This window comes from Mus caroli, unplaced genomic scaffold (assembly GCF_978045245.1).
Source record: "Mus caroli unplaced genomic scaffold, Mus_caroli_1 scaffold_19, whole genome shotgun sequence".
NCBI classification, from domain to species: Eukaryota; Metazoa; Chordata; class Mammalia; order Rodentia; family Muridae; genus Mus; species Mus caroli.
In genome coordinates, this window is record NW_028227274.1 from 39678166 (window position 1) to 39693987 (window position 15822).

General features: G+C 38.8%; 1 protein-coding gene across 2 annotated transcripts in view; it reads left to right on the plus strand.

The window, feature by feature from the left end:
- Rbm27 (RNA binding motif protein 27) overlaps positions 1 to 15822 on the plus strand; it is a 66603-nt gene that overhangs the window by 15385 nt on the left and 35396 nt on the right. For both annotated transcript variants that reach the window (XM_021150472.3, XM_021150473.3), the window contains exons 3-7: positions 1440 to 1564; positions 8500 to 8591; positions 9209 to 9402; positions 10214 to 10474; positions 11693 to 11986. In XM_021150472.3, the coding sequence (XP_021006131.1) occupies positions 1440 to 1564; positions 8500 to 8591; positions 9209 to 9402; positions 10214 to 10474; positions 11693 to 11986 (966 nt within the window). The remainder of the gene's footprint in view (positions 1 to 1439; positions 1565 to 8499; positions 8592 to 9208; positions 9403 to 10213; positions 10475 to 11692; positions 11987 to 15822) is intronic.

The window sequence follows — 15822 nt, forward strand, 5'->3', positions numbered from 1 at the left end:
TTTTAAAACTTATTTTTATTTTATGTTTATGAGTGTTCTGCCTACATGTATGTCAGTGTACTGTGTTTACATGCTTGTGCCTGTGAGGTTCACCAGAGGGTGCCAGATCCCTTGGAACTCAGTTATGGATGGTTGTGATCTGCCATGGGATTCTGGAACTGAACTGTCTGTAAGAGCCATAATCAAGCTCTTTTTTTTATTTATTATATGTAAGTACACTGTAGCTGTCTTCAGACACTCCAGAAGAGGGCCCCAGATCTCGTTAAGGATGGTTGTGAGCCACCATGTGGTTGCTGGGATTAGAACTCTGGACCTTCGGAAGAGCAGTCGGGTGCTCTTACCCACTGAGCCATCTCACCAGCCCCCATAATCAAGCTCTTAACTGCTGGGCTGTCTCTCTAGCTCCTGGGTTGTGTTATCTGTTCATTCATTTATTTAATCTACCTATCCCTCCATCCTTATGGGAATGGGCATCACACCAGTACAGGTTATTGGAACTACTGAGTAGTCTAGGCTGATGACCCTCCAGCCAGGCTTCCTGAATCAGGTATTACAGGTGTAAACCACCATGTTCCACTTCTGCTAACAGTTTTACCATTTGGAAAAAGTTTGCTTGTAAAATTAGTAGCATAAAGGAGTGCGTATGAAGATGCTTTTTTTGTGTGTGTGGTAAAAGTTGTTGACATTTTAGAAATGTGTAACAATTGCAACATGAGATGCCTTTGAAATACCCAATCCTCCATTTTGTTGGGAATTGAACCATCTGCCACTGAGCAGAACCCCATAGGGCAAGACCAATGAAAGTTACTTTAATTAGAGTAAAACTAGAAATATTTTGATACTTATGTTTCGTCAAGATTACCTATTTCTCTTATTTTATTTGTCTGAGGAAGTTTCAGGTAGGACCAAAATACAGTTGAGTAAAACACCAATGCTGATTTCAACCCATTTAAACACATCTAGTTCAGTCTTTGAGTGGATAGTGCATTCTGTCCAACTGTAGGATTGTACCATGAGATTACTCCTTCCTCTTCTACATATGTCTTTTTCCCACCTGTAGTACACAGTTTGTCATTTCAGTTTCTTTGAACAGATAAACACATAAACACATCTGATATTCTTAGAAGGTCAAGTAAAGTCTTATAATCTATTTGATAATTTATCTTGTTAGTCTCTTTCTTATAGGAACTTTGTCTCTCTAATCTTTTGTTCTTAAGCAGCACAATGTTATATTTTTATCATTTGCACACATACAATTATGTCTGAAGGATTTAAAAAGAAACAAAACCTCTAGAAGTGATTTCTTTTCCTTTAAGGTAAGTCTTGGTTTTAAAGCCTGACATCACTGTTAAAGATTTCCTGTATTTTAAAATGATGGCAACAGTATTTAAACTTTCCAGTTTTGTTTGTATAACATTTAAATATTTTTTTCTCTTCAGAGACTTCAGGTTTTGTGGACAAACTATTTGAAAGTCTTTATACTAAAAACTACCTTCCACCATTGGAACCAGTTAAACCTGAGCCAAAACCACTAGTCCAAGAAAAAGAAGAAGTTAAAGAAGAGGTAATATACTTCTTAGATTCTGTCACCACGATTCTTAATTGCAAGTTGAAATTGTTTTTGTGGGTTTGTTTGTTTGTTTGTTTGTTGTTATTTTGTTTGTTTGTTTTGTTGAGACAGGGTCATTCTATGTAGTCCTATGTAGTGGAACTTGCTATGTAGATCATGTTGCCTTGAATTTATAGAGATCCATTTGCCTCTGCTCCCCATGCTAGAGATACAGGTAGTATGTGCCATCCTGCCCACCCTGAAAGAAAATTTTTTTTTTGGACAAGGTCTTCACCTAGAGGTGCATTTTCTTAGGTCAGCTCGAAGCCAGCAAGCCTTAGTGATCCTCTTTCTTTGCTTTTCAGAGCTGGGTTACAGATGTGAGTAGGACACCCCACTCATGAGGGTGCCGGCATCTGAACTCAGGTCCTTGTGATTAAATACCAAGCACTATTAACTGCGGAGCCATTTCTTCAGACCTCAGAAATCGAGTAATTTCTAAAAAACAAAAGTTTGGGTACATACAGAGACTTGGATAACAATATAACATCGCAAAGATGGGGTGATGCTGCTCTTTTTAGCTACACTATCAACACTGGAAAAATAAACAGAAATATTGCTAAAGTATAAAAACATGATTAAAGATACCAAGCTAAGGGCCTGGAAAGATGGCTCAGTAGTTAAGTATGTAGTTCTCTCTTACAGAGGACTTGAGTTTGGTTACCAGCACCTACTTCTGGTGGCCATAACTATGTTAACTCTAGCCCTAGATGATTCAATGCCTTTGGCCTCTGCGGGCATCTGCACTCCTGTACACATCCCCATCCCCATAAAATAATTAAAAAAAAAATCCTAAGAAAAGATACCAACCTAATTGCTTGTTTGAGTCAATATAGAAATATTACAGCCTTCATTTATAATTCATTTTATATATATATAAATCAGGTAATATTTAATAAGAATGTAGAAAAGATATTTTTAAATGTACAAATACATAATCTCTAGTCCAGGAACAGAAATATCTTCCAACTTTTTTTTTTTTTTAAATTGTTTTTATTTTATCAGCTGTACAGTTAGCTTGTGGTTAAGAGCACTTGGCCTTGCAGAGGATTCCCAGCACCAACGTGACAGTTTGCAACCATCTATATATAAATCCAGTTCCAGGGTGCATAGTACTGCCCTCACTTCCTTGGGTTATATGCTGTGATGGGAAGCATAAGCCAAATACACCTTTTCCTTCCCAAGTTACTTTTGGTCATGGTGTTTTATTATGGCAGTAGTACCCTTAACTAAGACAAGTCCCTTGGAACTAGAGTCATAGACGTTTGTGAGTTGCCACATGGGTTCTAAGAACTGGGTCCTTTGGAAAGAGCAGCAAGTGCTCTTAGCTACTGAGCTATCTCTCTAACCCCCACTTTTCAGCTTTTAACTTACTTTATATATATTTTTAAAATCTTTGAGATCACTGGGCATAGTGGTGCACGCCTTTAATCCCAGCACTTGGGAGGCAGAGGCAGGTGGATTTCTGAGTTCGAGGCCAGCCTGGTCTACAAAGTGTGCTCCAGGACAGTCAGGGCTACACAGAGAAACCCTGTCCCAAAAAACCAAAACCAAAACAAACAAACAAAACCAAAATCTTTGAGATCAGGGCTGGAGAGATGGTTCGGTGGTTAAGAGCTCTTTCAGAGATCCTGAGTTCAATTCCCAGCATCCACATGGTGGCTCTGATGCCTTTTTCTGACAGGTCTGAAGACAGCGACAGTGTACTCACAAAAATAAATCTAAAAATTACTTTATTCTACAGCAAAGTGACTTTCAAATCTTTTATTTAGAAATAATTGTAAATTTACATCAGCTATATAGGTAGCACTCACATGATGCCTGCTTAGCTGTGTTATTGAGGATTTGCTCCATTTACTTTTAATTATATGTCCATACTGTAATTTATTTTTAATCATTGCTCACATAAATAATGGCCTTCATCTTTTTGCATTTTCTAAGAATAAGAATATTCTTTAGTGAGCTGGAGATTTGGTTCAGTTTGTAGAATATTGGCCAAACATGTACAAAGCCTTGGGTTTGATCAGTATTGCTGTATAAAATCAGATGTGGTGGTGCACACACTGCTAATCCCATCATTTATATGGCAGGGGCAGAGAAATCAGAAGTTCACAGTCATCCTTGGCTGTATAGTGAATTCAGGGGTGATAAATGGGATGCATGAACCATGGATACACGGAACCCTGTCTCAAGAAAAAGCTGGAGAGATTGTTTAGTTGGTTAAAAGTTCTTGCTTCTATAAACATGAGGACCAGAGTTTAATCCCCAAACACTCTCCGCATCCCTGCACCCTTGCACCCCCTCCCATCCCTGGCTCCCACAGACCCCTCATATAAAACCCTACTGCCTTATAATACCAGTACTGGGAGGGTGCCTGGGGCGTGTTGGGTACCAATATAGTCATAGTTGGTACCAGTGAGCTTCAGGTTTAAAAAGAGAACCTGTCTCAAAGAATAAGGAGGAAAGTTATAGAAGATATCAGACATGGACCTCTGGCCTCTATACATGTGCATTCACATGTGGTGTGTCCATCTGTACATAACATGTGTGGGCACATGTGCGCGCATGCACACACACACGCACACACGCATGCATGCACACGCCTGCTTTAAGATAATTATGGTACCATTATTAGTTTTAGTATATTTAACTTTCATGCCATATACTGTCCATTTATTAGTTTACCCAGCTGGGCCTCTTACTTATAGTCTGTTCTGTTCCTTTTTGTATGGAATTCTTTGTGAGATTTGTGTGTTGTTTATTTATCATACCTGATTCACTTTAAAAATTCTTTGAGATTTATTTTTATTTTGCATATGGGTATTTTGCCTGTACTTGTGTCTGTATACCATGTCTGCAGTACCAGAAGAGAGCATTAGATTTCTTGAAATTGGGGTTCAATGCAGTTGTTAGCCATCATGTGGGTGCTGGGAATCAAACTCAGGTCCTATGGAAGAGCAGCTACTACTTTTAACCACTGAGCCATCTCTCTAGCACTCTTACTGACTTAATGCTATATAATTGAACCGATCCAGCAAAATCTGGATGCTTCAAATAAAGATCAGCTGAGACCATTATCACTTTATTCTTTTTTTTTTTTTTTTTTTTTTTTTTGGTTTTTCGAGACAGGGTTTCTCTGTATAGCCCTGGCTGTTCTGGAGCTCACTTTGTAGACCAGGCTGGCCTCGAACTCAGAAATCCACCTGCCTCTGCCGCCCTAGTGCTGGGATTAAAGGCGTGCGCCACCACGCCTGGCTCACTTTATTCTTATATAGTATAATTTTTTTTTATATATATACATGTACTTTAAAAACTTTATTTTTATTTTATGTGTAAGGGTAATTTTTCTACATGTGTGTCTTTACACCATGTAGATGTAATACCCTCAGAGGCCAGAGGAGGGTGTTGGATCTCCTGGGTCTGGAGTTATAATAGACAGTTTGACTTGCCATGTGTGTACTGGAAGCTAAACCCAGGTCATTTGGAAGAACAACTGGTGCTTTTAACCTGAGTCATTTCTTCAGACCCCAACTTATACTTTTTGAGGCAGGGTCTCATGCACCAGAAGTAGCCTTGAACTTGATCCTTCTGCTTCCACTTCCCAAAGGCTAGGTAAGATTCAAGAGTGTTAAGCCTGGCTCAAAAAGTCTCTAAAATGTAGGCTAATGAAGTTCTTGGTATGTCTTTTTAAGTAGCAGAAATGGAAACTTTCCTTGCATACTGTACAGAAATTTTTCTTTGGTGCTTTATATAGTGTGTAATTTATGATCTTTGGAATAGGTTATGGCAAGTAACTTTTTTCTATAGTCATTGTTCGTTATCCACTGGTGTATAAGAATCTGTTTAAGGTCTGGAGAAATGGCTCAGTAGTTAAGAGCAGTGACTGCTCTTCCAGAGTTCCTGAGTTCAATTCCCAGCAACCACATATTGGCTCATAGCCATCTTTAATGGGATCTAATGCCCTCTTCTGGTGTGTCTGAAGACAGTGTACAGTGTCCTCATACATAATAAATAAGTATTTTAAAAAAGATTGTGTTTAAATGATAATTGATTTGAATATTAACAAAAGTAATCCTGGTAGCTGGAGAGTTGATGGCACAGTGGGTTGAATGCTTGCTTTTCCTCATAAGCTTCCCAACACCCAGGTCAGGGCGCGCACACACCTGCAACCCATCTCTAGGGGGTCCTCTAGCCTTCCAGCTTCCCCTGCCACCATACACTTAATGTATGCAGACCTTCGTGTCTGCAGGGACTTAGAAAAAACATTTTGCCGGGCGTGGTGGCGCACGCCTTTAATCCCAGCACTCGGGAGGCAGAGGCAGGCGGATTTCTGAGTTCGAGGCCAGCCTGGTCTACAAAGTGAGTGCCAGGACAGCCAGGGCTACACAGAGAAACCCTGTCTCGAAAAACCAAAAAAAAAAAAAAAAAGAAAAAACATTTTACATTTTTGAAAATTCTATTATCTTGTTTTAAAAGAACAGTTAAATCACTACAAGATTTCATTTGTAGTATCTTTTTAATAAGACCTAATTTGAAAACCAAAAACTGGGTAATAATGAGCTTAGCCCTAGAGCTCTTCTGACTGACATCTGTCTGGCAATTTTCGTCCTAATTTTATATTTGAGTTAGTTGTGATTATTGCTATAAGCAGTAGTTCTCAAATAACCCTACATAAATATAATGGTTTAATTCCTGGTCTGCACAGTTGGACTTTTACAGTGAGTAGTTCTGAAACAAATCTCAGGACTAGCCATCTTAGCTTTTTGATCCTCAGCTGCATTGTACTGTCAGTTGCTTTTATAATTAGATTATTGGCCACAAGGGAGACAGGCAAGAGAAATTGGACCATTGACTCAGTTCATCCTGGTGCTGAAAAACAACAGAAGATGTGTGCTATAATTTACGATGCACATGCCATTTGTTTCTTTTTACCAAAACTTTCCTGAGACTTTAGTTTGTAAAGAAACACTATTCTGTGGTGTTTTTATTATCTAGATTCAGCTTGTTGCTTCTCAATGGAGTTATGAATCAACTGTGTTCCTTGTAAATTGCTAGAACAGACTTTTGAATCCAGTTGGATGAGTGTGTAGTCTCTGCTGATGCCATGTGGCTGCCATATTGTGGCTGCCATTATTATGCTGTCTGCATTTTATTATATTGCTACCTTCTGGCCCATTTATTCATTTCCTGATTTTGATAATAAATGAGGAGCTTTTCCATTATTTGGAAATTGGTTTAGGTCTTACAGATCTGATTCATTTGTATATGGTAGGCTCTGAACTCCTTAACGTTTTTCTTAAGGGTCTCATGATAATCCAAGGTTGCGTTGAATTTATGATCCTTCTGTCCTAGTCTCCAAAATACTTGGCTAGGATTGCTTTTGCATGTTAACACACGTGGCCAAAACTAACATTTATTTTTTGTTTGTTTGAGACAGGATCTTGCTATGTAGGCCAGGCTGGCATCTAATTCACAGAAAACTGGTTCTGCTTCTCAAATGTTGGATTAAAGGCTTGCACCACCACACTCAGCCCAAACTTGATTAATTTATTCTTATTTTTAGATTTTTTACTTTTATTTATTCTTTTTTATTTTGAGACAGTGTTTCTGTGTAGCCCTGGCTGTTCTAGAGCTTGATATGTAGACCAGGCTAGCCTGGATTTCATACCTGCCTCTTTCTCTCCAATGCTAACATAAATGGTATACACCACCATAGCTTGCCTATATTTTGAAATGAAGAAGGTATAAACTGTTTTACTGTATGGTGTCCAATGCTTGTTAGTTTTCTTGTAACAGTTTAGAGAATGATGTCTTTACTCTCTTCTTATACTAGAAGTAACTTACACTTTAAGTAACATCAAAGTTGATATGCTTGTTTTTAAAAAATATATACTATAATATTTTTATTTTAGACAGAGTCTTGCTTTGTAGCTCTGGGTGTCCAAAACTCACTATGTTCATAGGCCAGCCTTAACCTTATGTGTCTGTCTTCCTGCCTCAGCCCTGTCAAATGTGGGTATGGCAGGTATGCACCACTATACCAGACTTTTTTTTTTTTTTTTTTTTTTTAAAGGATTTATTTATTATATAAGTACACTGTAGCTGTCTTCAGACACACCAGAAGAGGGCGCCAGATCTTATTACAGATGGTTGTGAGCCACCATGTGGTTGCTGGGAATTGAACTCATGACCTCTGGAAGAGCAGTCAGGGCTCTTAACTACTGAGCCATTTCTCTATTCCCTACCCTCCCCTTTTTTTTTTTTTTTTTTTTTTTTTTAAGACAGTCTTGGTATAGGCCAGCTGGCCTCAAATGTAGCAATCCTTCTGTCTCAGTCATAAGATTCACTATCATAGCCAGTAACATTCCTGTTTTTGAACTAATGTGAGCTTGATTTTTACATTTCCTGTTCTGACGCTTTTGGAAATGGCTTAAAACAGCGTATTAACTATGCTTGCAACAGTCTGTGTATAAACGATTTAACTTGAGTGTTTTTTTTTTTTTTTTTGGTTTTTCGAGACAGGGTTTCTCTGTATAGCCCTGGCTGTCCTGGAACTCACTTTGTAGACCAGGCTGGCCTCGAACTCAGAAATCCGCCTGCCTCTGCCTCCCGAGTGCTGGGATTAAAGGCGTGCGCCACCACGCCCGGCTTTAACTTGAGTGTTTATCCTTTTTTTTGAGAAACTGCTGGGATTTCTTTGTTTTAAGACAGGGTCTCAGGTACCTTAAGGATGCCTCACCTTAACTTTTCAGCTGTTGGAATTACAAGTGTATGGGGTCACACTTGGCTTAGGCCACAGTATTCATATACTTATTTATATCCTCTCTTACACAGATGACTGAGTTTTTAACTTAGAGTGGAACTGGTTTTATTTTTAACAAATCTTACAGGTATTTCAAGAGCCAGCAGAAGAAGAACGAGATACTAGAAAGAAGAAATATCCTAGTCCCCAGAAGAGTCGCTCAGAGTCTAGTGAACGAAGGTTTGTATTTGTCTCTGAGTAAGTTATTGAAAGCTACTTTTAAGTATGGAGAGTTAGTATTTATGATCTGTATCCTTAAGCCCTCTCTAAAGCACTGAGGTGAGAACGTTGCCTTGTTTCTATTCTGTCTTGCTGTTGTCTTAGCTTCTGTGTCTTTTATAAACAGTCATTATTTGCTTTCCCCAAGAGCACCAGGGTGGGAGCAGTCTCCTCAGAGAATTGTAATGAAATGTTCCATTTGTTTAGGGGTGTGCGGTATTAGAATTATCCATGTTAGCATTTGCCAAAAGGGTACAGTTTTGTCTGTTCACAGAGTGGTTTTTGTTTAGGAAGACTTGTTGTGAGCCTTTCCAACTTTCTCCTTCTAATTTGTCTTCTCATGCTCTCATACTTTGGATTTACCTTTTCTTTTTTCATTTCTCCCTACCCTGTGTACTTGAAGTGGGAAAACCCTTCCCTCTTTTAATAATGGTTAGAAGAATTAGTGGTAGTCTTGAGACATTCGAAAATAGACAGTATGAATTGTGATGACGTAAAGAGAGTATTTTATTCTCTGAATTTGTGTACAGATCTCATTTCTAGAGACTACCTATGGCTTTTATATCTGTGTATTATAGAACACGTGAGAAGAAAAGAGAAGATGGCAAGTGGAGAGACTATGAGCGGTACTACGAGCGGAATGAGCTGTATCGGGAGAAGTATGACTGGAGAAGGGGCAGGAGCAAGAGCAGGAGTAAGAGCCGAGGCTTGAGTCGGAGTAGAAGCCGGAGCAGGGGCCGCAGCAAAGACCGGGATCCAAACAGGAACGTTGGTGAGTAGGCATCAGCCCCAGAGGGCTTGTTTGACAGGTGGGAGAGATTTAAGACTGGAACTGTCTCAAAAGGCTGGGTATTGACCTTCTGACAGAGATAGGACGAATCTTGTGCACCCTTGCAATCAAGCCAGTTTCTTTTAAAATTATTCCTAAGTTATTATAACATATATCTGCATTTAAATATTTTTTATAATGTACTTATTTTTATTTTATGTACATTGTTGATTTGACTGCATGCATGTCTGTGTGAGGGTGTTGTGTACCCTGGAGCAGGAGTTACAGGCAGTTGTGAGCTGACATATGGTTACTGGGAATTGAACCTGTGTCCTCTGGAAGAACAGCCAATGCTTTTAACTGCTGAGCCATCTCCCCAGCCCTAAATAATTTTTAGAATTGATACAAATGTCTTTTAATCAGTGGCAACACCACTTAAGTAAAAGTTGTTTGCATTCTTTTGCTTTTTGTTTTGTTTTCTTTGAAAGTAATTGACTTTCTATAATAAGGTTGCCCAATGTTTATAAACTGTAAAAGACAGAAAAAATATCCTAAAATCCTAGTGGTGAAGCTAACATTTCTCCTGTGGATGTATTTGATGTTGTATCACATTGTTTTTCACAAGTTGTTTAAGATATGTTCAGTGGTAACATTCCTGCTCATAGAATATGTTACTAGTGAGTGCATTTAAGCTGTGGCTCTCTCAGGAAGCTGAGGCTAATGTTCTTAGCCTTGCTGTTCTGAGGTAAATGTGGCTTAAAGCACATAAACATGTGACCTCTTCATCTCTTGTTTCTTTTTGTCTCTAAAACAGAGCACAGGGAAAGATCAAAGTTTAAGAGCGAAAGAAATGACCTGGAGAGCTCTTATGTGCCTGTGTCTGCTCCACCTCCAAACTCTTCTGAGCAGTATTCCTCTGGGGCACAGTCTATTCCCAGCACTGTCACTGTGATTGCACCTGCGCACCATTCTGAGAACACAACTGAGAGCTGGTCTAATTACTATAACAATCATAGCTCTTCCAATTCTTTTGGTCGAAACCCACCACCAAAGAGGCGCTGCAGAGATTATGATGGTAAAGATTGCCTTCTCTCTTGTATGTGCTGTTCTCAGCTAGGAAAGCAGGTGCTACAGGTACTGCCTGGGTGGATCCCAGCAGCTTGACCTGCTGTTTTATATGAATACCAGTGGGTTTTTTCATATGCTGTGTAGTGTTTTTGTCAATTATAGTTTCCTGAAAATAACCCCATACTGCTGTATAAAGAACTTCTTAATTGTTTTTTAAGGCTCTTACCTAGTATTTTATAAGTATGAAAATGTGCTTAACCCATTTACAATAATTATACACTTAGATCCTTTCCAGCATTTTCAGTTATAAGCAGTACTATAGCAAATAGCCTTGTATACCTTGCCTAGTGGAAATTTAATGTTAAAATATTGTTTATATTGATGGATACTGTACATACTTATAGCATATAATAACATTTCAATGCATGTATATGGTATGTGGTAATCACATCAGGGTAGCTAGCATGCCAAACTAATATTTTTAGAGTTGGGAATGTTCATGAACTTTTATCTAGATATTTTATATAGATATAAAATATCTTATCATTTTAAAACAATTGTCAACTTTATTTTAAATTACGGAACATTATAAGTCATTTTTCCTGTCTATTTGAGTATTTTAAATTAAAACTGTATATAGCAAGAATGGTTGCTTTAAAATAATATTATGAAATGGATCACCAAAATGAAATTATCTTTTATTCCTTCCTTTCAAATCTTTGGTAAATGGTTATTTGATAAAATACCTAATTTTTAATATTTAAAAAAAAAAAAACCTTTCTTTTTAAAATGAGAGCCTTACTGTATAGTCCAGACTTGCCTCAAATGTGCATGTAACTCAGGCTGACCTCAAACTTTCAATCCTCCTGCCTCAGCCTCTAGAGTGCTAAGATAACAGGAGTCAGCACCACACCTGATTCTTATTATAAAAATTTAGCAATTTGGTTAATCTTATAGTAGCTACTTAGTATCTATCCTGTTTGACCCTACTGTTTTAAAATTTCAATATATCCTATTCTCATATAGAGTAGAGAATACTCTTGCCTCTACTTCAAGGCTATGTGGTCATTAATAGGAGAACACTAAGGAGATTTCAACTTCTTACAAAAATAACTACAATGTAAATTAGGATGTTGAGTTTTCTGGAATTTGTTTTATTCTTTGAACTCTAAGTAGATCGTAATAAGGTTTTTGTTTTTGTTTTTTTTAATTTTAATTCTTACAGAAAGAGGATTTTGTGTACTTGGTGACCTTTGTCAGTTTGATCATGGAAATGATCCTCTAGTTGTTGATGAAGTTGCTCTGCCAAGTATGATTCCTTTCCCACCCCCTCCTCCTGGGCTTCCTCCTCCACCACCTCCCGGAATGTTAATGCCTCCAATGCCAGGTCCAGGCCCAGGCCCTGGTCCTGGCCCTGGCCCTGGTCCTGGCCCAGGCCCAGGCCCTGGTCATAGTATGAGACTTCCTGTTCCTCAAGGACATGGTCAGCCTCCACCTTCTGTTGTGCTTCCCATACCAAGTAAGTATGTGTTGGTTGAATCTTGTTTTGTTGATGAGTTGTATTTAGAAGAACCTCATCCCTTTTGCTAACTGTTAAAATGCTTGAAAAACAGTAATGGAATTTAAAATATACTCCCATAATAAAGATGTTCTTACTGTTTGCCATTCTTTATAGTACCTGCAGTGTGCCTTTTGCTTGTAGTAGTCTGACTTGTGTTGACCTGGAGATAAAACCTTGTTAGCTGTTAGTAGTTTAAGATGATAGAGAAGAAACATGCTGGGAGTTTTATGGATTCTCTTAGTATTTCAAAAAAATCTCTTTAAGAATATTGAAATAACACTTGAAATCTTTTGTTATAGAATCTTTCAGACACACATAAGGATGAATAACTTGGGTAGTATTTGTTTAATTGGCCTCAGTGATTCTATTAAGCCAACTTGATTTTATTCTCTTTTCATAGTTTTTTGGGTTGATTTGTTTTCATGGGAGTAAATTCTAAATGCCATGCTATTTTAACAGTGTGTATTTCTATGTGGATTTCTTTACTGAAAAAGACTTTTTATTTGTGTGTGTGTGTTTAAAATATTTCATTATTGTATCTAGCCAAATCAAGAGCAACAAATATTTAAAAATGGCCGTTTAAGGGCCTGGGAAGATGGCTTAGTCAGTAAGAGTGCTTGCTGTGTAAGCATGAGGATCTAAGTTCAGATCCCAAGTGTTGAAATTAAAAGCTAGATGTGGTTCTGGACCTGTAATCCCACCACTGAGGGGTAGAGGCAGGAGGATTGCTGGAGTGTTGCCTGCCAGTCTAGATATAGGTTCAGTGAGAGTCTAGAGGAAATAAGGTGACAAGTAAGAGAGCAGGACACTTGGCACCCTTCTCTGACCTCTGTACATATGCATGGGTGTACATGCCTTCAGACCTCACACACACATTAAAAAGGCTAGTTAAGAAGTATTCATGATTGCTAGCTGGGTGTGGTGACACACTCTTGTTATCCAGCACTCTAGAGGCTGAGCAGACGGTTGAGGTAAGGTTATGAATATAGCAAGAACAAGGATAAGACTAAATTTTTAAAATTCAACTAAAAAACTTACAGAATGAATTATTTACATGTATGCAAAGGTATAAGAAAATATCTATGTACCGACATTTAACATTGCATTATTAAAGAATAACAAATTACTGTTTTAAAAACGATTGCCTTTTTTTTTTTGTTTTTTTTGTTTTGGTTTTTTGAGACAGGGTTTCTCTGTATAGCCCTGGCTGTCCTGGAACTCACTCTGTAGACCAGGCTGGCCTCGAACTCAGAAATCCACCTGCCTCTGCCTCCCGAGTGCTGGGATTAAAGGCGTGCGCCACCACGCCCGGCAACGATTGCCATTTAACTTAAGCAGTATTTCTCTGTTCCTCGTACTAGTGATAGAATTTAGACTTCATTCATGCCTAGGCTAGCACTCCTCACTCAGGTTTACTTTTAGTCCCTTTGGATTTGTTTTGCATAAGGATCTCACTAAGCCGTCCAGACTGGCTTTGAACTAGCTTTGTAGTCCAGGCAGGCTTTGAGTTTGAGATCCTCTTGCAGTGTAGTTGGGATTACAGGCCTGCATCATCTGGTTCTCTCTTTTTCTCCTTTCAGTTTTGGGGATTGAACCCAGGTCATTCGGGGCAAACTGTCAACCTCTGAACTATATCCTCAGCACTGTTTTTCTTACAGCAATTTATTTTGGGGCTGTGGTATAGCTCAATACTATGGTGTTTTTGATCATGTTTGAGGACCTGATTTTCTCCCCAGTGCCAAAACTAAAACCAAAGCAGTTAATAAGTAAAAATAATTAAGCACAGTCCTGTCTATGTACCCACTACTAAGCTTCTCTATAGTAAAGTATACATCACATTAAAGTTGGTAACAAAAGGGCTGGCAGGATGGTAGCAGGTCAAGGTGTTTACTGTGTAAGCCTGGAGGTCTGAGTTCAGTCCTTAAAACACATAAAGTAGGAGAGAACTAACTCCATAGGTTTGTCTTCTGACTACCATATGCACACTATGGCTAACCTTCCTTCAATTAATAGTAGTAAAAACATTAATCTTAAGATGAGCCATGAAATAAATGGCTCAGTAGATCAAGAAGCTTGCCATCCAGCTTGATGGCCTGAGTTTGGTCCTTTTGGGCCCCATGAGATCCAGCTCCCACAGCTTGTCCTCTGACTTCCACATGCATTCTGTAGCATGTGAGCTTACACATACAAACACATACATACACATAAAATAAAAATGTAAAGGTGGGTAATAACAGATAAGGGTTTAATAATAAGGACTTTTTTTTTTTTTCCAGCTTTGCATTTAGGGGGTGGTGGTGGTGGTGGGCTGTACCTTACAGGGAGGGCTCTGTATGTGTGTTGTGTCCTAGTTTTCTTTCTGTTGCCATGATAAAACAATGACTGAAACTGAGATTTTGGGAGAAAAGAAAAAGGATTTGTTTCAGGTTAGAGCTACAGTCAGTCGTAGCTGAGGTAAGACAAGGCAGGAACTGAAGCAGAGAAAAAAGAATGCTCCGTACTGACTTGTTCTTATATAGCCCAGGACTACCTACCCAAAGTGAGCTGTGGCCTTCTACTCAATTAACAATCAAGAAGATGTCTGCCTACAGACCAGTCTTGATCAAGGCAATTCCTCAGTTAAGGTGCTCTCTTCCCAGGCAATTAAATAGTATAATGTTGACAAAAACTAACTAGTACACTAGAGAAGCACTTTACCATTGAGCAACACCTCCAAGCCTTCTTAGCTTAGCAGCTATAAATATTAAATATTGGTAGAAGGGGGTTAAGGGATAGCTTAGCAGCTAAGAGCAATTGTTGCTCTTCCTTAGAACCTGAGTTCAGTTCCCAGCATCCACATGGTAGCTCAGAACCATTCATAACTAGTTCCAGTGATTTTGATGCTCTCTCCTACCTCTATAAGCACTAGGCACAACTTTATATGATGTACATACATGCAGGCAAAAATATCCACACATGTAAGTTGATTATATAAGTCTTAAGTGATAGGAAAAGATAACGTAATGGAAGGTTAAGGGATTTTATTTTTAACTTATCACTTCTACAATATATGTTGAAGTGATTTTATTCTCAGCTTTTCTCTTTTATTTACTTATTTTAAATTTAATTTGTTACTGGGGTACTGACAGTTGAACTCAGGGTCTTGCAAATGTCAGGCAAACACTACTCCTGAACTATATCCTTACTGCCCTTAGTCCCCTATTAATTTATTTACAGACAAGGGATCTTGAACTCCTGGTCCTGCCTCTACTTTCCAAGGCCACACTCATAGACATGTGCCATCATGCTGGGGATGGGATCCAAATCAAGTTTTTGTGGGTGCTAGACAAGCACTCCACCAACTGAACTACTACATCTCCAGCCCAGCCCTCCACCTTATTGTTGTTGTTGTTGTCGGTGGTGGTGGTGGTGATTTTTGGGTTTTTTTCAGTATTTTGTTGACAGAATCTCTCTTTGTAACCCTGCCTGGCTTAGAACTCCTGTGTAGACCACACTGGCCTTGAACTCACCAAGCTTTCCCTGTCTCTACCACTCGAGTGCTGGGGCTAACGGCAGAACCACCATGGCCTGACCTCACTATCTTTCATACTTTCCATGGTATTCACAGTTACAGATTGTTCATTACTTACTTAATGGTCATACCATTTGCTGTTCCTCAAGTCCCTTCCCTCCATTCTCATGGCTGCCTGCAAAGGCACTCAGTCTTGCTTTCCTTTCCCTGTGACGAGCTTTGCCTGTTGGAGAATTAGGAGTGTGTTTAAGATTGTTAAGTCTGAATGCATTAGTATTCGTAT